This window comes from Echeneis naucrates, chromosome 17, assembly GCF_900963305.1.
Source record: "Echeneis naucrates chromosome 17, fEcheNa1.1, whole genome shotgun sequence".
In the NCBI taxonomy this organism is placed as follows: domain Eukaryota; kingdom Metazoa; phylum Chordata; class Actinopteri; order Carangiformes; family Echeneidae; genus Echeneis; species Echeneis naucrates.
Window position 1 is genome coordinate 5,189,204 of NC_042527.1, and position 22,484 is coordinate 5,211,687.

Consider the following 22,484-nt stretch of genomic DNA (forward strand, 5'->3'; position numbering starts at 1 on the left):
ACAGTTTTAAGGGATTTATTGCTGCCCGGCCTTAAAGTTGAAGCACAGCAGATGTCAGATTTCAGTCTAAAGCATGGATTAAGATTCAAAAGCTCCTACATTTTGTATAATATAGCCAATATAATGTCTTCATTGTTCAAGTTGTTCAAACTATACTCTTCTGTTTATTAGACACGGCTGGAGAGAGCTTGCTCCACAGCTACAAATGACATCACAAAACTATTTTCATACCAGTGGTGTAATGTCAGAGACTGAGCAGCCAGTTTTTCTTTTACCACTAGGGAATTATCTCATTGTCTGGACAAACCAGTTAACAAGTCAATGATGTCGTTAACGCCGGACAGAGCACCGAGGAGCAGAAACAGTTTAATAACCCAAAGGGCAATAAAATTGAATAATTAACATGGTTTATGGAGATAAGATTGAAACGCCAACGCAGATGATGTTATAGAAAAGCAAAAGAGTGAAAGAATAAAAATGGAGAAGGGGAAGAAACAACAGCAGTAACTCAGTTGGAAAATGAGACATGCAAGTTTGAATTTTACGATACAGGGAAAGATGGGATCTTAAAAAAAGAAAAAAAGTGGTAGTGACGATGCTGACAAACTACGAACATCTTGAAATCACTGTTTTGTTTTGTTTTTTATTTACTTATATCCGTTTAGTCACAAGATGCTCAGTTATCCGCTGCATGCTTTCACATTTGACAGTGGTATTAACTGCCACCTGCTCAGCATTTCAAGTCAAACCTAGTTTATTTAGCACAAAAAAAGGAAGCTTGTATCAGGAGGCTGTACAGATGGTCAATTCTTTCAACCTGAGGTTCAGAGAGAGATCTCTAGTTAAAAAAAAAAAAAAAAAAACGCACTCCAGTATAATGAGAATATTATGTAAATAAGAACTCTACTAGGTTGGCTTACTTTTACTGACATTCACTGATGAAACAGTGAGAGTTGATATTTACTCACTAATAAGAAGATTAAATATAATATCAGGCTCATAAACAGTTTGAAGCAAGAGTGTTTTATGGGCAGATTGTTGACCATTGTGGACCTAACTGCTCTGAAACTGTGACACAAACAAATACAAGCTATACAACAGAAAACCCAAATAAATCTACAAAATCAAACATATGAACCAGATTAGGACAATCCTGCCAATTCTACTGTCCATAAATTATTCAAGAGGTACTTTTCTAAGTATCATCCCTGCTGTAACCATCTCCAACCTCCTCCAACATCCACTAAACACACCACAAAAAGCAACTCTTCAAGTGCAGAACGCTAACTTGACCTCAAGCTCAGTCTCATGCGAGTCTCATGTGCAGGAACTCCACGTAACTGCAGGAGCTCAGTTGTAATAAGCACAAGAGTGCTCAGGACTGTTGAGCAGTGTCCGTCTCAGCCAGTAATGGGCCCATCATTACGAAGGAGCAAGGGAACTGTAGACCCAACAGAGGAGAAAAAAGAGCAACCAATCGCGATAAGTAAGTGGCGGAAGAATCAAATCGGCAACTAGGGCATCAAACCACATCAAAGATTTCCTCTCCCGCTTCCACTGATGAACCTCCCTTCTTCTTCCATCACACCCACTTACGCTTCCCCCATCTGTCTGCAACCCCATTGAGGATAACATGCACAGTGATGTTGCCCTGGGTGCTGTGTGGATGTCATGCTGCGCCCTGGCTGGGTCTGTCTGAGATGGGTGGGGGGAGGAAACCCTGAGTGTGTCTGTAGCAGGATGATGGCTGGTACAGTCAACGCACACAGACAGCATGACACCAGTAGTCTTCGCAGGGAGAAGGGAATACAAAGAAAGAGCAAGACGTAGAACAAAGACTTTCATAGACAGAGCAGTGAAGATGTCTAATATGTTACGTTTCTTCGCTGTAACCTAAAGAGAGCAGATGAATTGAGATGAAAGCTTTGATCCTGTACAGTTTTGACCTGGGAAATGTACTGCAGTCGTGCAGGGGGGACGATCCACATGAAAGGGAGGAAAAAGGTAAGGAGGGGGCCTCAAGTAAGTCTTGGGGCTTAGAAAAATGATTACCAAGACTAAACTTCAGCTTTGTAGTAGAAAGCAACCCCGGATAGCACTGCTGTTTTCAAGGGGACCATGGGTGACATTAGAGGACTAGAACAGTAAAAGAACTTTTTGGATACACCTGCATTTATTTCAAAATTTGACCCAATATATATTTAAAAATTTAAGTTAACTGTGCAGCCTATTTCAACTCATACCACACAAATCATTACATTGCCATGCATCCATACCAAGCAGCCACCTCAAGCATTGAAAATTAGGCCGCTATTGAAGTGCCACTTCAGTTATCCCAACAGATGTTAATATGAACCGTACATCAGAAATAAACATGTCTACAGCCTGCTAGAAAAAACTATGTTTTGGTCTCTAAAGCCAACTTCTTCCGTCATGAAAACTGTACAGATTTTTTATAGAACTCAACCCTTGAAATTTTATTAGGCTTAAAAGCTCTGTAAAAGTGAGGCAAGCCATTTTGATTGACAGGTGGGTGAGAGTATGATTGCCATAAACCAGCATGTAATGAAGTCTCAGCTCCTCACATGCCCCTTCACAGCCCATTTTGAGATCACACAGAAGTTGGGCCTGTTCAGGCACTGCCAAGATGGTGATGGTGAAGCAGCCCACTCTAGCACTCTAAGATTAAAAATTGCTCTTCAGAAACCTCAGGGTGGCAATCTCCAACAAATTCAGAACTACAACTTTTTCCAAAGGAAAAAAAAAAGGATGATTATTCAGGTAAAACTGAAGAAATGAAGATTAGATCACATTTCATGACCAATACGTGGCAGAAAAAAATGGTACTGGTAATTCCAGTGGGTTAACCCTTTTTTCTACTCTGTGCACAATACCACGAAAGACTGAAACAAACATCTATTTACAAACTTTCTCATCTGTTCACCCTTCATACATCTGAACAAATTTATCCATTAGAGTGAAAAGATTGCCTTTTAGAGGAGGAGACCTTGAAAACAAGCGAGAAAAAAAAAAGCTCATATCCATTTCTCTCTCTCTCTCTCTCTCTTAAAAGAACTTGGAGCAGTGGTGGTAGCAGCAGCAACAGCCAAGGCCCATTTGGATAGTAAAAAAAAAAATTCTTGTAAGGCAGAGACCTAATTGAATTGCTTTTGATGGAAAGAGGAGCTCAATACCATTTTACAGGTTTGAGTAAAGATGGAGGGATGAGGAAAGGGCATAAAGGGGAGAGGTGGAGGGAAAGCAGGAGGCGACTGGCGTGGTGGTGGGCTGAGAGGTGGGTGGAGGGGGAGGGTGGTGATGGGAGGAAAAATAATCGAGATGGACAGATAAGGGGGGAGAGGGAGAGAGGAAACAAAGAGATAACAACACAGACGGGAGGGGTGGTGATGATGGAGATATATGAGGGGGGGGGGGTTTGGAGTGCGAGACAGAAAACTGAGTGAAGTACAGATTAATAGTTCTGATTCGCTTATCAGCTCGTCCTTTTTGTTGTTTCCAGGGGAGGAAATGAGCCTCGCCTGCGCGCATAGCAACTGATCAGTCGCAAATGTGGCTGACTAATTGACAATTTCTCAATAGTAGCGGTGGCCTTGGCTTGAACGTGCTCCTTGAACACAGCACAAGCTGCCCACACACCCTCTGGCATGCACTCACACGCGCACACACACAGAGTGAGGTATCTTCAGGAAAAAAAAAAAAAAGAAAAAAAAAAACACAATGGATGCCTGTGCTGTGTGTACCCCATGTCAGGCTTTAACACACATACACACACTGATCTCCTGCCTGTGGTATTAAGGCCATCCTGCCACATCTAATAAATTCTGAGCATGGACTCGGTAGGCCATGGCACGGTGTCCACTTCACTCTGCTTAGGCAGCATCTGTCTTAAGCCTGATTTTCAACGCATCTGTTGTGTCTCAGAATGTGTAATCTGTGGCTTCTTACAGCTCTTTCAATATGTCGCAATTAACCTCCATCGATTACCATTTTGCCCGTAATGAGCCACGGCCATTCCACATTCAAGGCATCAGACCGCTCATCGCATCTTTCTCAGGTGACCCGGTGTGACTGTAACAGAATGATGGGTTGGTGGAGTAGGAAGGGTGGTAAGGGGGGCATCTCTCACCAGAATCCTGTCCTCTGATTTGCCACTCCTGGTGTCCTGCTTGACGGCTCGCACGAACTTAAGGGCTTGTTTGTCCAGCACCTTCCTGATGCTCTCTGTAGATGAAGAGCCAAAAAAAGAAAGAGGATGAAGCAGGAGCGCTAATTAGATCATGTAAACATAACAGAGAGAAAAGTGCTGCCCTGAGATGCACTCAGAACGTTGCTTTTTAAATGTGGGAATCTTTGTCTTCAAACGCACAGCTCAGTGACAAATGACAGTGGAAAAAAGGAAGAGGACCAGTTTTCAGCTCTTTACACCTCACTGCAGGAATAAACATAGGTATTTCCTCTATGTGTAACGTAATATGAAGATAAAACAAGACATCAGTTCTTTACTCACTCAGTTACTGTAGCTCAATGCAGCAAGTGAAGCAAAAATAAAGTGGCTGCCGCTGCAACAAGGCTGTTTATGCAACTATAGTGAAAAGTGACTGCTAGCTAATACAGTTGCTATGGTGCACAAAACCGTTGACAGCCCAATGTGAGACTGCAGAAGTGGAGACACACAAAAGCAGTGACAGTGTTGCACCCTTACCAAGGTGAGTAACACCGCAGAGACCGATCCAGCAAATTTTACTGTTGAATCCCAAAAACACAGTATTTTGGAATACAGTGATACAATGTGTTCTCTCCAAACACCAAAATAACTCACAGCTCAGTGTCATTTCCAACAGAGAACTTGCACAGTACCTTTGTTTTCTTCAGATATGAAATCCTTTCGCTGCAATGTGTTAGCTGCTGGGAATCATTTGTATGAAGGAAGCATGGGGCTCAGAAAACTGCGTCACAGCGAAAGCGATGGATTTTATAACGACACTGTATACTCTTCTGAGAGTCACTGTCAGAGCAGTGTGTCACACAGCACCATCAGCAAAACTTATTTTTGCCCCTCACTTGATGGAGTAATCTTCAACTCAATTTTCACCGACAGGTAAAAGTACCTCGAGGGCAAGACTGAAGGGACTCTTAAGCTCCACATTTAAACTAGTATGAGGAGAAATTCCAGAAGTGATGGCAGCTAAAGCGGCAAATGTAAATCCAAATAAATGTTTATGCGAAGGCAAATCTAAACATCTGCTGCTTGGACATCTGAACATGTGCTACCATCTTCGGTAAAGCTGTGACTATTAGCAGATTAATCCATCAACATTAAATTGATCTAATCGTTCAAGTCTTTTTTTTTTTTTTTTTTTTTTTTTACTTCCTCTATCAGTGGATCTTGACTTGAGATGGGTTTTGCTTTTTTCCTTCCAGTAAAACATGGACACTGTCTCACTGTCCTATTGTAGTCTGTCATTTATAAAGTGAGCAACACATCACAGCGCTAAGTCTGGGATTTAGGACACAAGCAGGTGACACTTTTTGGATGTCCTGTGAAAATGAATCAGTAATTTTGTTATCAGGGTTCTGGTTTGAGATCTTCCATTCAGATTTGCTGAATTTGAACGTAGCTGTGAATCAGACTTTGCTCCCTAAATCCCTGTACTGTCACGACGACGCTGTCATTGCATCTTAAGGGCTGAGACTGGTGGATTATTCCTTTAAAGTCAGCCACACAGGGGTGAACCTTCACAGAGACAGCTACAAAGACACAAACATGAGGACAGGCAGACACACACACACACACACACGTACACTATCTCTAGCTGAAGAGAACTCATAACAGTTCTATTTTTAGCCTCAGAGAGAGAAAAAAGCAGCCGAGCTCATCTCAATGGAGCCAAGCGCAAGATCAAGAGCTGCAGTCTTCGGGGGCCTCTACTCCACTGTGTCAGGCGACCAAGCTGCACCACAGGCCTCCTCCATAACAATCCAACTGCTGCACACAAACAGCAGCGTCAATCTAAACCTCACTGCTCCAATCAAACACATATGCCTGGAAGCGGTGTGATATTCACAGTTCACATTGTAAAGCAGGAGGCCACCCATGCTAAATATGCACTCATGAAGCCTGCCAGATGGAGATACAGTGTGTCATGCTGTGTCATTACACTCTTTTGGGTCAACTCTCTCCTCACCAGTGCGCACACACATAATGCTCCCGTTCCAGCATCTGCCAACGAGCACCAAGCTGGGTGTTGTGTTCAGGTGAGTCCCAGCAGATGTAGGGATGGGATGGAGGTTTTTGTAGGTGTCGGGGGGGAGGGGGGGGGTCAACAGTAGCAGATCGAGTGAAGGATCAGCAGCAGACAAACACAAGAGTTATTGACGGTAATCTGGGTAAGACCCAGTCACTTAAACCTTTTAATACACTCTGTGACACCACCCTGCTCCACCCCTCCCCCGCCTCAGGGGCTGTAACCTTTGGGTCAGCTGCTAAGTGGGTGAAGAGGTGGAGAGAGCAGAAGCCCCTTTTTCTTGAGTTCCACCTCATATCCCCAGTTCCCACATGACACTTTGATGGATATATTCACACAACCCCCACCGCCGCCCCAGGTCCTGCCCTGACAGGTGTGTTGATGGCCATAATGCTGACGAGCTCCGATCACCAGGCCAGACAGAAGGGGCTTGACCAGGTGGAGCTGGTAAACAGCGGGATTTAGCTTTAGCAGGCTGCATCAGGATAATTATCAGCGGGGGAGACACACCTTCCTTAGCACCTTATCTTCCAAACTAGTTGGCATGTGTGTCTCTGTCTGTGTGTGTGTGTGTGTGTGTTTTGTCCAATATCCCCAGCAGAGCCTCAGCCTGTGTGCAGCCCAACTCATGCTTCTTGCTGCACGCAAAGCGGCCCCAGTTGCAAAATAACTCCCACACACACACACACACACACACACACACACACAGAGAGAGAGAGAGAGACACACACCGCACGGAGAGAGAAGGATGAAAACTCATAATGAACACACACCAAAGCTGCACAAGTTTAGCACTTAAAACAACAAAACACACACACACATTCCTGCGGGACCCATGTGCTGGACAAATGTCCCTGCAGCTCTTTGGGCTGCAGGGACACCGCTCCTGGGAGAGAGCGCTGTGGGACTTCCAGTCCTCCACAGCCATTAACTCCTGACGCTGATTCTACCCGGGGAGACATATCCAGCCGGGAGGAACTCCATTCAAAACCAAACGCACTGGAAAAGCGCCGTTTAAAGAGCAGCCGAGTAAAGACAAACTAACCACACGCTTCTTCTAACTGCCCGCTCCTGCCCCATCAGGAGGCATTGGGCGCCGGTGATACTCTCCACTATAAATAGTAGATGGAGCTCACCTGTGATCTCCCTGCTGACGCTGACGAAGCCCGCCGCCGTGCTCTCCTTAGAAGCCATGGTGTGCGCTCCCCCCGCCGGTCCTGCCCTCTCTTCCTTCCTCACTTCTCCGTCTGCACGCAAATGTCCTTCTCACAGCACACCCCCCCCCCAACCCCCCCCTCTTCTCCTCCCCCCCCGCCCCCCCCCTTCACGGCTGAAGGTACTCCGGGCGCAGCAACAGCCGGTGCCGGAGTGATGCGGAGCGACGCCGCGGTGCGCACTGGATCAACCCGAGGAGCGCCTCCGACTCCAGCCCTCCGCTCAGGGGAGGGAGGGAGAGGGAGGAAGGAACCGGGGGGGTTCAGGGTTATAGGTTGTGTTCATTGGAGCTTATTTGATATGAATTTCTTTGTCCGTTTACAGCGGGGCACATGCAATGAGCCCCAGGTCACGGTGCTCCGCTGAGGGGTTCAGATGTACAAGTCAGGAGCCCCGCAGTGGTGACCAGTCACTTGGCTCGACAGGAAACAAAATAAGATGGGCAGTATTTAACATAAAGTGATTTATTCACTGTCAGTTATATCATAATCTGTAAACGCCAACTGACAACTTCACATTTTTGTTCACGTTTTTGTTGCCCTGGGTGAACATGTTTCAGAATAGCATTTAAATAAAGGGGACTGCAAGTGATAAACAATTAACAATTGCTTTGCTATATTGATTGGCAATGGCAGAAACGATCAATCAGAAAGGGTCAGTTGGAAAATCCATGGAACAAACCAAATGACAATGAGACAATCAATATATTAGACTTCAGCACTCATACTGGGGTGATGGTGATCATGAGTAATTAACAAGATCCAGCTTGTCTAATGCGGGAGCACTCTGTCTTTCAAATACAACTGAAAAAATGTGAAGGTTCAATGTTGTTTTTTGTTTATAACTTCTGTTTTTATTCAGCCCCGAAAAGTCAAATTTTAAAATCATTAATGGAACCAAATGAATAATTAGAAAATATATCAAAAACTACCAGAAAACATTTCACGTAAACAAAACAAAATTTGTTATACTGACATCTTAAAATTTTACATAAAAATTTTTTGATTAAAAGAGAGACAGTTTTTATTATTTATTTTTTTTTTTATTATTTTTTTATGATAGTGCTAAATAGAAGCTGGTGATGTGAAAAAATAAATAAAAAGAAAGAAATCAATAAATGAAAATGAAAAACATAGTCTAAACACTAGCTACAGCACAGTAATCAACCTCCTCTTTTGACATGGCTGATTTGACTTGGAGTGTGAGGTGTTTATCTGGAGCCAATGTATTACCTGCAGAAGATCCGGCTGACTTTTATTTATTTATTTATTTTTTTTGTCAGCATTTTTCCATTTTAGAGAAGCAGCCTGTGCTCTGGTAAAGAATCTGACTGTTGTGCTGTTGTTGCAAAGACACACTCTTTCAGTGAGTAATGCGTTGGATGTTTTTGCTGTGAGATGTAATGAAACAGCCCGTCTCAGGATTCACAGCCACCTTGCCTTTATTACAGTGGCTAGCTAGCTGTTTAATGTAGAGTTGCCTTAGCACGCAACGAGTCCAGAGGCCCTGTCAGAGAAAATGCCTGCTAAAGCCTGCTGAAGGCTTTGTCTGAAATGTCTTCATTGGTCTCTCATTCACTATTTGCTATTGACTATTTTAACATTGTTGCAGCCAAAACTACCTTTTGCTTGTTAATTTTTTAGGCAACAGAAATGAGTAACAGATTTTTTCAAATAAAAGAAAAGCTTTTTAATTATATTCAGTTTTGTCTAAAGTATGCGTGTTAGGGCTTACACTTTATGTTCATCGTGATGATGTACTTTGTCTTATCACCCAGGAGAGGATGCTTTACAACTTCTATATCAATTTGACCTATGGCGTGATCTTGTGACATCGCTGAACTAGAGAGCTGTTTTCTATGAATTGGAGACATTCACTGGACAACACCAGAGTATCTGAGAGGCAGTAGGTGGAATTATTTTGAGTTCTAGATATCCCTAGATGTATGTTGTCTCACATAATAACGGCAACAAATCTAGCTGGTCACCAAAGAAAGGCAGCAAAGGCGCCAAAGATCAGGAGAGCATTGTCAAGTGTAAAACCTTGTCTAACTATTGCTGCTACTATTACTACTACTGCCACTATTATGCTACCATTTTCAAGACAAACAGGATGAATTTACAATGAGGTTCAGACAAAAAGTTGAAATACAATACTTGTCACAAAGGCAGAACAATCGTAGAAAAGAATTTTAATCCTAAAGGCAACTTCAATTACTTCATCTAACTAAAACCATAAAGGCAAATAAGACTATTAAAAAACCTAATGAAACTCAATGTGGTTAACACATCTAAATTTTAAGCTCTCCATAAATGTCAGCAGTCAGAAGAGTAGATTTGTTTTTAAGACCAAATTACAATTTTAAATCAAATTGTGGAAGGTTCCAGGCAGAGGAAGTAGAATAAAGTTCCTTCTGTAATGGAGCGGTCTAATCACCAAATGGAGGTCACACCACTTCCTTTTTTTTTTATTTCCTTCTGAACTGCTGATGACAATTTGGACATTATAGCCTCTAAAATCATTTTCAAAATGACCAAAACTGTTACGGGAATTGATGTTTTGATAAAAAAAAAAAAAAAAATCATTATTTGAACGGTATTTAAACTATAAATATTTGCCGAAAAGTGCTGGTTTTATTATGTCAAGTCTGAAAGCTGATTTCAATGCCTTTTGATAAATGTGTTTTCATGGCAGTATTTCTGTAATGATGTGAGGACACTGAAGGAACAGAGCCATATATCAAATATTTTCATTCAGTGGCTTTCTCCTCTGAATTGCTGTGATAGGATTTGGGATGGAGAGCTAGGAGTCCAGGTTGAAGCTCTCGCTGTAAGTAACAATGATATATGATTCACCCACTCATCTGAATGGCTGCTACTTGTCAATGTCATTGCTTATGTAGCACAGTTCAGTTGTTTTTCATAGAGGCTGCCAAAATTAGAACAGGATTTTAACTCTCGTAGTCCCATATATCAATTCCTATTATGACAAATGTGCTCATGAAGACACAAATGAATGGGTTGTGGAGGGCGCAGCTGTCTCTGGTGTTATTTCCAAAAACGGGCCCTTCAGGGGCCCCAGAGCCATGCAAACAACAACAAAAAATGGCTGCTGTATGCGAGCATGCTATCTATAACTGCGCATGTGCCTGAGAGACCTTTGTGTCGATGTCTCACTGATGCTTCACCCTGATGAAAGAAGACCCAGCGGGAGGCATGATTCCTAGGGTGGGAGTATCAAAGGAGAGAGGCGTGGAAAGGAATGTGTAGGACAAGAATTTGCGGTTCATAGTCTTGAAGAAGTGGCTGTCTCCGGTTTCCATGGGGTTAAAACTTCAACACTGTTCAAAGATGCACATGAAAGGACGATCAATTATTTATTCATCAACTCAGAAGCTCATAGACATGATTTGAGACGATCTATACACTCTCAATTACTTCTTTCTTCTGAAAAAAAAAAAAAGAAGAAGAAGAAGAGACGCGCATTCACTGAGCTTGTTTCGTGCTCTTACTTCTCCATACATTTGTTTGTCCTTTGGCAGATGATACATAAACAAAACAACAAAACATCTGTGCTCAGGAGAGGCAAGATAATCCACATACCAAAGAAACACTTACAGATAGAGAGGAGCGGAGAGGTAACAGTATATAATACACAGGCAGTGACATCCACTGTAAAACTGCTGGCGGATATAAAACTGTTGGCAGCATGCGTCTCACTGTTCTTTCCTGATGTCAGTAATAACTCACGATGATGCTCCAAAGCAGACATTCGATCTGTTCCCAATGTTCACCTAAAACCAGGCTTTCCTCGGGGTAGAGAAGATGCTAGATTAACACTTCTCTCAGGCTGTGTAACAAAGCTGTAATACACTGCCCTCATCAGGTTGTCTCCAGTAAACATCGATTCCATATACAGGAATTCATAATTCATGCAAGTGGAGAACTGTTATTCCATACTAACACATTCCTGCACTGCAACATTGCATAAATAAATCAAGATATCAGTGTCTCTCTTGCTGTTTAACACTGAAATAGCAACTGTTATGATTCCTCAGGGTAAAGCCAAATACTTTACACAAGAAAAGTTGCAGCAAGGTGAAAATACTCCATCAAAAATCAAATTGCAATCAAAATATCACTATCAGAAAAACATTTGACGGGTGGGATCCTGGGTGACACTGCTGGAGGAAAAGCTGAGGGTGTTGACTGATACATTTCTGATATTGGCCTCAATGTGTTTCAAGCATCAAGTAATGTTGTCATCACAGGTTCTACATTTTACACTTGTGACGGTGGTAAGAACATGTATCTGTGGTTATAAGGACTCAGTCACCATCCTTTGCCTCAGGCTTCTCTCTGAAGCTCTAGCATTAACAGTTTCCCGAGGGACATACAGACACGGTTGGATGGCGTATCTGACAGGGGGCGTGGCAGGGGAAAAGGACTTTGTGGCATCACAATGTTCACGACAAACATAAAAATAAGGCAGTTTGGATTTTTTTTTTTTTTTTACAAAATACATGCGAATATATAGACAGTGGCTGAATGCAAGTCCCAGGATGCTTCTCTGGTTAGTATAGTATAGTATAAGTATAGTTTTGAAAACTCTTTTAAAGTTTAGGGCGATCAGGCACGAAAATCATTTGTATGCCACATCAGTCAGTTGTGTGTCGAGCCTGTCCAACTCTTGCGAACCTCATTGACAGGCAAAGCGTATGCAAAATGGAGACAGAGCAGTGTGTGTAGTGTGATTTTTTTTTTCTTCCATTGTGGAAACAGGTCAACACCTCAGAAAAGGTTTTTTAAATGCCACGTAAAGTAAAAAGTCAGACGGCCCTGGAGAGGTCCCCTTCAAAGATAAACCTGAGGAAAAGTGACGACTAACACATCACATGCAGAAAAACAAAATGTATATTATGCCAATAAATTTGTTTCTTTCTTTCCTGCATTATCAAAAGCGGCCTTTTCACAAATGGATTTGATTCCCATCTCTTTTGTGGACAGCCCATGAGCATAAAGTTTTGCTGACCTTCACAGCCATGACTCTGCTTGATAAAACCAAATCCTCAGCAGCCACTTGTTAAATGAGCCTGCATACAGATTAAGAAGGCGTGCGAAACAGCTGGCTACAGCTGGAGACAGCTTGAGTGTCTGCATGTACTGCACTCCACCAGAGGCTGCATGTTCTGCTTTGTTAGGGTTCCTGCTGATTCAAGGCTTTATTTTTGTCAAATTCCTTTCCTTGCTGCATTGGTGGCTCCAGGAGGAAAAAAAAAAATAAAAAAATTGGACACTAAATCAGCAAACTATTGGAGGTAACATGGAAGAGCACTTTTTAAGACCGCAAAGTGGATAACAGCATGAGCTGTACTCTGTAGCTTTCTATTTCATGGCGCCACTGATCTGTTGCACAACAAAAAGCTGAAGAGTATTGATTGGACATGATGCCTGAAGGGCTTTGCTGTACTTTTCCAGACATCTTTGAGGTCTTAGATGTCTCATAGTAGGCAGGTCTTGGCATCATGCCAGAGTTGGGGGTGGCGGGAGACCTGATTAAATTTTACTCACATCAAGGTTTTAACCATCTACTGCTCACTTTTTGGTTGGTGCGTCTCTTCCCTTGAACAAATTAAAGACGGCAGAACATGGTCTATCTCCAGGCCACGTTCTGCCAGGGAGAAACACAATGAGCTACAGCCACAGTGCTACCATTTTTATTTTTAAAGAATCACTCTTGGGCTTTAAAAAAAAACACACACACACACACATATATATATATATGTACAGATATATTCACGTGTACTGAGCATGGAGGGTAAAGAGAAGCAGATTTCTATGAGGGACGGTAAAGACAACCTTGGCATTAAAATGCAGAATAGTTGCTAGGATGAAACAGCTGCTAGCAAGGGCAACAAGGTCAGTTACCTATTGTAATTGGTTATTTATGTTACTTTAAATAATGGTAGTTGCTGATAAGACCCAATCAGGGAATGATAATGAGAATGCCATTGGCTACAAATGTCCCTCCAGATAATAACACAAATCAGAACTTTTTAGGTCAGCACTCTCCCCCCCCCAAAAAAAAAAACAACAAAAAAACAAACACTACATTTCAGGTGTTGAAAATATAGAAGTGTAGCTAAAGACCTGCCATTCCATTTTATAAATCTGAATGCTAAGGCAGGAGGAGACATGGGGAGTATAAGGCACTGGTGTATGTGCAGGAGTCGGTGATAAACCTGGAGCGAGGAAAGGAGGAGGAAAGGAGGGCCAAAACTGTTTACATTAGGGGAAGAGCAAAAGCTGTTGTTAGACTGTAAATAACTGTAACAAGTTCATTTTCCACATTAGGAGCAGCAGCACACCCCCTTGGATACATGAATCACTCTGCTTTATGTTTGGCTCTAGCATGGCTTTTCTGCATCACACATGGTGTATGTACGTTGGATATTGGTCCACATGTGGCTTCCAAACCAGTTGTGTCTCATAATTCTGCCCGTCAGCAGCACAGGGAAACCCTCCTCTCTTAGTAGCTGAATGAAGAAACAGCCTTCTTATATCAAACTCTGCACATACATCATTCTGCTCAATGAAGCTCAAACATCCAAGTGCAGAGCACATTTTTCAAAAAAAAGAGGGGGGGCCTGTAATTTTAAGGTCCACTAACTTTTTTTTTTTTTCCACAGATTTTAAAGCCAAATATCAGGATCTTCAACAGTAGACCCACACAAAGCACATGGAGTTGGTGCTGTTGTCATAGGTCTAGCTCATCTGCAGGTGGTGTTGAAACCTTCTGACAAGTGGGTTTAAGCCCATCTGTACAAAAAGACGGCTGAAAAAAAAAAGTTTCAGTGTACTAAACTTTGTTCCCTTTCTATTTATATTTTTTTTTTTGTATGAACCAAAAGGGTTAGGGTTTGGTTAGGGTTAGGGTTAGAGCATAACGTGTCAGCGTGTGAACAGTCATTCATCGAGGATTGTTACCTGATGCTCCAACTCCTCTCATTCACTGCTCTTGGAACTATATTTCAGCTATATGAGGCAGCTGCTGTCAGCAAAAAAGCTGTGAAAGCCCTCTGCATAGTGCCAGCTCAGCCCCAAATATCAGACACACACTGAGAGCGTAATCGGTGGGTGAGCACAGCTGAGCCTGTAGCAGCTACAGAACCAGGGATATCCCCAAGGAGTAGGGAGATACCAAAAACTGAGCTAAAAGACAGTCGGCTTTGCATTCCGATGATAGACGGATACAAACACAACTCCAGCTGAATAAGAAATTCGCTTTGGATGGATCTGAAAATAATAAAAATATATAGATTGGTTTTCTCCCGCCCTCCGATGCGACCCATAGGGGCGAAGTAAACAGATAAACTCTGGAAGAATAGATAAAAACTTGATATTGGCGTGACCACGCTGGTTTGGGTTAAAATAAGTGCTTGGTGCGGGGTAGAGGCTCATCATTACAGCAACAGCAACAAAAACAACAAAAACAAATCGGGCAACTTCAGCACATCTCATCCCAACATCTCATCACAACCTCATCCCAGGACAGACTTAAACTCACCTCCCTTCCTTATTTGCATAATACACAACATGTTGGGCTCATCGAAACAACCGATCCTATCTTACAAGATTGTTGTGTTTTTTCCCAAAACTAAAAGGGACCAGCGGGCACACATCAGCTGCTTCCACAAAAGATATGGAGTAGTTTTGTTAATAATATTCATGACACCCTAAAAAGATGATGAAGGGGCCTCATTAGCAACCATAACATGGTGCTACTCTGGTTGGTAATGGTTAGTTGCTCAGTTGTTCTGGCCCCTTGCGCATCTTTTTTTTATTATTATTATTTGGCTCAACAGCCCATTGATTTTTAATAAGCCGTTGCGGCTTTCCCTTGAAGGGAGTCCACGGCACTGTAGCTCAGCCTTGTCCGGTGAGTGACAGTGAGCGGGCTTCTTCTTCACTTGGCAAACAGCAGTGGGACTGATAGCATTGTAGAACACACACTGTGTGAGTGAAAACTGCAGATATTCTTCTTTTGCGTACCAGAGGGGCTGCGTTCATGGTCCAACAACTTACATTTGCTTAGTCTTGTTAGCAAGTGTCATCACTGACTGCAGCCGTATATATCTGTGCTGAGAGGCCTTAGGGGAAATTGGAAATTCATTTACATTGATAGATTCTCATCTATTTTGCTCTGCTATAAGAAGGTTATGCGATCATTTCCTTCCATCTGTATTTGTTGTCTTTGTCTGTAATTGAAATTTTTTTCAAAGCTAATAAGCATTGTCGTGTACATTTGCACTCCCACCATGAAATCACATTCATCCAGCCGCAATTTTGCGTCTCTTATATTACTAATATGTTAGTGCAGTCAAAGTAACCAGAAACTGGGAACCATTTTAGGCGTCTTCAAGAATAGCCAGCAGAACAGGAGCCAAAATAAAATAGATCTTATTCTGCCATTCTGCCTCTGGACTGTACACATTTGATCTTTGGAATATGTTTAAGAATTCAAGACACTGAGGATTTCTGCGAATTTCAGCAACAAACTTTGAGGTACAGCAAAGCAACTTGCATGAAATCTACCTCAATGAAAATAAAAGTGGCAAAAAGTGAATAAAGCTTGAGACGGAGTGGTTATGATAGCTCAATAAAGGTATTCAAGCATTAGGCTTTTACAACGCAGAAAAAATCCCCACACTGGCATCACGTGCATCAGTTTAGGAAGGAGTTTAAGAATGACACAGCTAAGCGCAGTCCATTTAATTCAACAGCACGGTATTGAAATAGCTGAAGTGGAAGAGTGAGCAAATGTTTATGCATTTAAGGATGTCATTCTCGGCTCTGTAATCAGCGGCTGTTGCAGTGCTGCTCAACAGAGTGATTACTACACCCCCCTTACAGCAGGTCATCACATTTCCAGGATGATCACAGTCTCTTATGGCCTCCATGCTAAACTGTCAGTACAGTTTTCTTCAACTACAGTCTTTCGTCAGGTTGAAAAATAATCGGTTGCAGCCATAAATACATGAATAAACATGGTTGTAATGCACTGATATGCTTGCCATCAATGAAAGTAAGCAGCCATGTGGTTAGTAATATTTGGATGCTCCTGAATGTGTGACTATTATGGCCTACTTTGGAAAGTGCTTCATATTATGGATGTGGTTGTCATTTTTCTTGTCCTTTATTGAAAACAAGCAGGCACTTTAATTTAAAACGCATTGCTTTTCTTTTGTGGGTAACAAGACAGCATTATGTTGAACACAGTGTTTTTTGAAACCTAAAGCTTGCACCAGGTATCAGAGAGCAAAAAACCCCCAACAATATTTCTCAGAGAATTTGAATTGTAAATAAACACGTGAAGCGTGTTTGATTTTCTAAGAAATATGCATGGCCACGAAGATGATTTACGTCAGATATATTTTCTACATTACTCTTAGTTATTATCATGTACCCATGCTGGTACGAGATAATGGATGGATGGTTGCAAATCCATCCATGTAAATTTAAATCTGTATTTTCTCAAGAGTTAGTTATTAGCCAAGTCAAGCAAACATGCAGGTCCTTATTCAGTCATTCATTAATTTTCTTTGCCCATCTGTTCCCTCTCAGGAGCTCGGCAACTGGAATCTGTCCCAGCATATAATAAATCTGTTGGAAAAGGAGCAATGCCCAATACTATATAATCTGGATGACAGTGAGAATGACTACAGGTTTGTGTTTTTGAACGCTTTCGATACCAGACAGCCATTATTGCATCAGGCGAACTGTAATGCTGTTTAATTCAAATTGAGTGAAACATTCTTAATGCGGTCTGATCCTCTGCAGGTCTGGACATGTGCTCTGTGCTTAAAATTAACAGTAATGAAAACTTAATTTGGTGTGTAAATGGCAACCCAAAACAATTTATGCTCTTCCACTAAAACAGAGCACTGTATTTCTGAGAAATGTGTGCCATTGGAGCTGTCATTTACAGCACGCTGATTTTCTACGACTGCAAACTATACTTACCCAACGGTGCTTGAGTCATTTTGCAAAAATTAATGTCATTTTCTTCAGTTTTACTGTGGCTGTACAGTGCGTGATCTGTTGCATAATAATAAGTGAGTGATTGCCTTGAAAAACAGTCAATTCCCTTTAAAGTAGGCAATTAAATGTCAGAAAATGTACATACATTTATTTGATTATAATTTGGTTCAACCCTATTATTCTGCCATTAATTGGAGTACCGCTGATTTATTTGAATGGAAATGAAAACTAACAAAAATATGCTTTGTAATTCCATGTATTTTATTTGTTTTGTTTTCATATTCATTCTCAATTAACTTGCCAAATACTTTATACTGCAGGGGCTGTACATAGCTTTGTTTTGTTAAATGAACTATGTCAGCATTAGTTGCGGTTTGGTCTCTAACTAATGTGACCCATACCAAACTTTATTTATTTTTAACTCACCATGGCCTGACGTTCTTTTATTACTTTTTTCTTCTACTAACGTTAGGATTGCTGCACAGCGAATACCGGCCCGTCTAGCCTCCGATCTGCCCTCCAAACATCGGTTCAAAGACCAAATTATAATCACGTGTTATACAGACAACTGGACCAAGCGCCTGTCGAGCATCAGTTATCACCATCTGCTCGTATTAAAGAGAAAACACATTTAGTAGCACATAAAGTACACAAATACTCAAAGTTTCTGTTCTTGTCTGAAGCTCACTTTATTTAAAACACTTTGAGCTGGAGGACTCGATGGCCAGTCAGATGTCACACTGCAGAAAATTAACGCGCTATAAAACCAAAACAACTAAATATAGCAACAAAGAAAACAATGGAAATACGACGCATTGGGTACAGCTGTCAATTCACTTGTCTCTGAGTAATCACAATTCATGCTATATGCCGCAGCTGATGAATTATTTAAAAAATCGTACTTTACAGCTGAATATTTCATCATGAGTTGCCCCTTCTTTGACTTTTTATTAATATATTTCATTTTTAATTTTTGTGATCACCATTTCACTGTCTTTGTCCTGTTTTCCTTCCAGTTTGACTGTCTGCCTTGTCCCTTATGTGTTACCCTGTGTCTTTGTCAGTGCATTTGTTTTTTCCCCATTTTCTCATCATCGCTCCCATTTCGTTTCATTCGATTTGATTACCTCCGTTTGGATTTGAGTCTTCAGCTTCCCTTTTGTTTGGCTGGAGCACTATCCCAGCTAGTCTATCATAATGACAGAGTCAAACAACCAGCCAAGCAACATACAGTCACCAGATGATGTGCACGTCCCTGGACTGTGGGAAGAAGCCAGAGTACACAGAAGCTTTGTGTTGATGGGCAACGGCACTAAACACTGCACTGACACTCCACTCATCCATTTATAATGTGTAGTTTGGTTTAATGATAAGTGAGGTATCTGTGCCTGTCATTACCGCATCTGTAAGGTCAGCAGAATATCAGTCCATCAAAGTGATGTCTTGTCAGGAAGAAGAGGACAAGAGGATCAAATGTTAACATCTGTTTGTGTGTCAATTTCCTAAAGGCAAACGCAAAAGGTTCAAAATAGCACAAAAACAATTACTTGGTACCTCCAAAGAATGACTGATAGCTCATCTTTGTGTTACTCCAGGAGGTGTTTTTTTGTATAACAGTATCTGCTTTCAATATTCTTTCTGCTTTTGCGCCCGCCATCTAACCTAAACATGTACCTGGAGGAATCCCACCCAGGCACAGGTAGAACATGCAAACTCCACACAGAAAGGCCCCAGGCTGGGAATTGAACCCACAACCTTCTTAGTGTGGAGTAACAGCACTAAACACTATGCCAACGCACATCTGGTTCTGGAGCTTCCAGTTTGTAATTTGGTTAGTGCCATTATGCTTTTTTTTTTTTTTTAAATCAACCAGAGGAAAGCATATTTTGAAGAGAATGCAAAGCTGAGGAAGAGTGAGGTTTGGATCTGGACGGCTACACCTTCATGCAAATACTGTTACATAGTCAGTTTTCTTCTAAATGGGATGATCATTTAAAAGTTAATCATTTTGTGTTGAAGAAGACTTACAGACAATACACTGAAACCATGAACTCATTAGAAAACGTTCACAAAGCTAATAAGTCAAGCGAGAATGAGGGACATTTTCCCATAGATCTTATTCATAGTTTTCACGTAATGTCACACTACTGTGGGAACGCCACCTTGGAGGGGAAAAGACTACTTTCTCTCCCTGTCCGCCAGCTACTTTTTTATTTATTTATTTATTTTACTAGTTTTGGCTTAACTTTTACCAGAATGCTAGATGGTTTCTGTGCAACTGGCTGCACAAATCAACGAGGAGACAAGCCAGGGTTGTGCTTTTACAGAATCCCGTCTGAGAACGAAAACCCGGAGAGGAGGAGATTGTGGATACGTGCCTTAGGATGTGCCACTGTCCCTGGAGAGGGCAAAGAATGGCACAAGTACACGTCTTTGTGGCGAAAATTTCATGAAAGCTAAGGTTAAGCTCTAAAGTTAGTCACCACTGGGTATTTTAACTATTGTACTGTCAGTCATTATGTATTTATTTATTCGTTCTGACGTGGCTTGTTTAAGTGGACTTATGAAACCAACGCCAATGGCCTTGCTAATTAGCAGTTAGCTAACACTATCTGGTAGTGTTATTTTGGCAATGAAGAATTTCTTGTCCTTCACCCCCCAAACGGCAGCATTGCTGACCCGTCCATATTGAAAATCCTGATAACTGTCCGTACCTTTGAATGCGCTCATCCTGGCGGCAAAGTAAGGAGAGGGATTCTCCACAGGATAAATGCAAACATTGCTGAATGGGAGGTCTAGCAGGGACTGAAATACGGTGGGTGGGTCGCAAATACCCAAAACTTGTAGTTTAATCCTATAGCTTGTGTTTTCTTCTTTAGAGAGATGATCAAAATATTCGTGGCTTGAAACGCTTGGAAATTTACATGTTTACGTCGTTCTCCGGCGTTTTCATTGTTAGCCATCATCTTGGACCTGGTTTTTTGCCCTCAATGGTGTCAGTGTGAGTCACGTAACTGAAAACTATGACTACAAACTGAGATAAAATGTTTTTAAACTAGCGGGGGAGTTATATCCCTGATGGTCATTAGAACCATCTTCTTCAATCCAGCTTCTTCTTAAGTACTGGATTCACTTCTATGTCAAATTTTAGTGAGCAGTCAGCACACCCAAAAGAAACCTCAGGAGCTATGAACAAGTGATGTCTGGGGGAAGACAAGCACGTCCGTTTTATCAAATTGACACATTTGTCATCGAACAGGGAAGTTAATATTCTGACTGGTCATTAGATAAAGCTATAAAACAGTTGCAAAGCATGCTTCTGGCTGTTGGAGTCACATTTGCATTATTTTTCCCCAGACTGATAGATCTCAACTGTAAAAATCTTTGTATTTTCATGTTATGAAAGTCCCAAATCATCCTGACATTTATTTGACCCAGTACGATTTAATGCCGTAGACCACTGGACTGATGATATGATCTCCAAATGGGTATTGGAGTTGCAGCAGTTTTGTTGCAGAGAACATGATCAAAGATTGTGTTGTTTTATTTTAGGAATGTTTGTGTTTGAGAGTCATGCCACGATCTGCCCTCAAGGCTAGTCTATTTCTCCGAAAGAGCTCAGTGCAGAGAGAGTTTCTTTAGGATACTAGAAAAGCTGGTCAAGCTGAAAGAAAATGGGCTAAATAGGATAACAAAGCTGTCATGCAACAAGCGTACCTATTTCTCAGCATTTTATGTTGTTTTAGTTCACATTCAGCCCAAAAATCTGCCAGTGCAGTGGGAGTAGTTCAGCATCGTCATGGACCATCCCTGCAACCCCACCAAACACATTTGTGACGTAATATGTACTTTTTATAATAATTTATTATTAACAGTCTTGAACAAAGTCACGAGTCTGTCTTCGAAATAACTCCACTCTTGAAATGCATATGCACTGACGGGAATTTTCACAAGGGTGTTGGTGCAGGATTAATGATTTATTAAGGAGATTTATATGCAGCGCAGCCTTTGCCACTTCCAACATCAAAGTAAAATGCTAAAAGAAGGCTTGGCACTTCAGGAGACAATATGCCACTTGCCACTGTTTCAGTGTGCTGTGTAAACAGTAATACAGTAATACGATGACAGAGGCCACTTCATAACAGCCATTACAGCCAATTACCTTCTGTCCTTTATTACGCGTCTGTGACTGTGGCCAAAATAGGGAAAAAGATGTGAAGATGTGAGAAGAGAAGAAATGTCTTCATAGCAAAAACACAGCAGAACTTTTCAACAACCCCTTTTTCAAAGTTATGAAAAGATTGCCTTTCCCAAGGACTCATCTCCGATGATATAAATTCAGCATCTTCTTTTTTTCCCGTTTCCAAAAGGAGAAGCGTTAAAGGAAATGATCCAGAATAATTAGATGGAACAACTATAAACATGTAAAAACAAACAAATTATCTCATTCTGCATTGTGTGTCTGCACATGTTTTTGCGTGTCTAATCCCCTACTTAATTCCGGTCATCAATAGACAGGGCAGTGTATTAATTAAAAGTAGGAGTGGATGGATGGATTCCAAAGCAGAGAGTTCAGGCCAGCGTCAACGACATTAGCTACATGCTAATTTGGTATTAGAAAACAATGAGCCAGTGACAGTCAAATTACTACTAATGAACACAATAATAGCCTACCTGCATCTTAAAGGTGGTGCCATTAAGAGATCAATTAAAATGGGTTTGAAGCTCCCCAGAGGATGTATACCTTTAACTGCATAATAAAGTTTAGTTCTTTAACCCGTATAAAGTAATATTTTAATTTGATGATGGTGCTGAAGGAAAGGGAAGTTGCAGTCAGGACTTTGTGTCTTCTCCTCTGCAGACCATGAAATATTCTGTACAAATGTCAGGGGGCATTAGTCATTGGTTTTACATACTTTATTGTGGGCCAAAGAAGTCCCCAATGAGGGAATGTAACCTGAGG

General features: G+C 41.5%; 2 protein-coding genes across 2 annotated transcripts in view; both read right to left on the reverse strand.

Annotated features, from left to right (window-relative positions):
- carmil3 (capping protein regulator and myosin 1 linker 3) overlaps nt 1-7,495 on the reverse strand; it is a 74,202-nt gene extending 66,707 nt beyond the window's left edge. The window contains exons 1-2 of the mRNA XM_029524682.1: nt 7,403-7,495; nt 4,148-4,242 (exon numbers count right to left, since the gene is read on the reverse strand). Coding sequence (XP_029380542.1) covers nt 4,148-4,242; nt 7,403-7,460 — 153 coding nt within the window. The 5' untranslated portion in view covers nt 7,461-7,495. The remainder of the gene's footprint in view (nt 1-4,147; nt 4,243-7,402) is intronic.
- Nucleotides 7,496-19,842: 12,347 nt separating this feature from the next.
- cdh24b (cadherin 24, type 2b) overlaps nt 19,843-22,484 on the reverse strand; it is a 163,586-nt gene continuing 160,944 nt past the window's right edge. The window contains exon 19 of the mRNA XM_029524683.1: nt 19,843-19,919. Within this exon, the coding sequence (XP_029380543.1) occupies nt 19,843-19,919 (77 nt within the window). The remainder of the gene's footprint in view (nt 19,920-22,484) is intronic.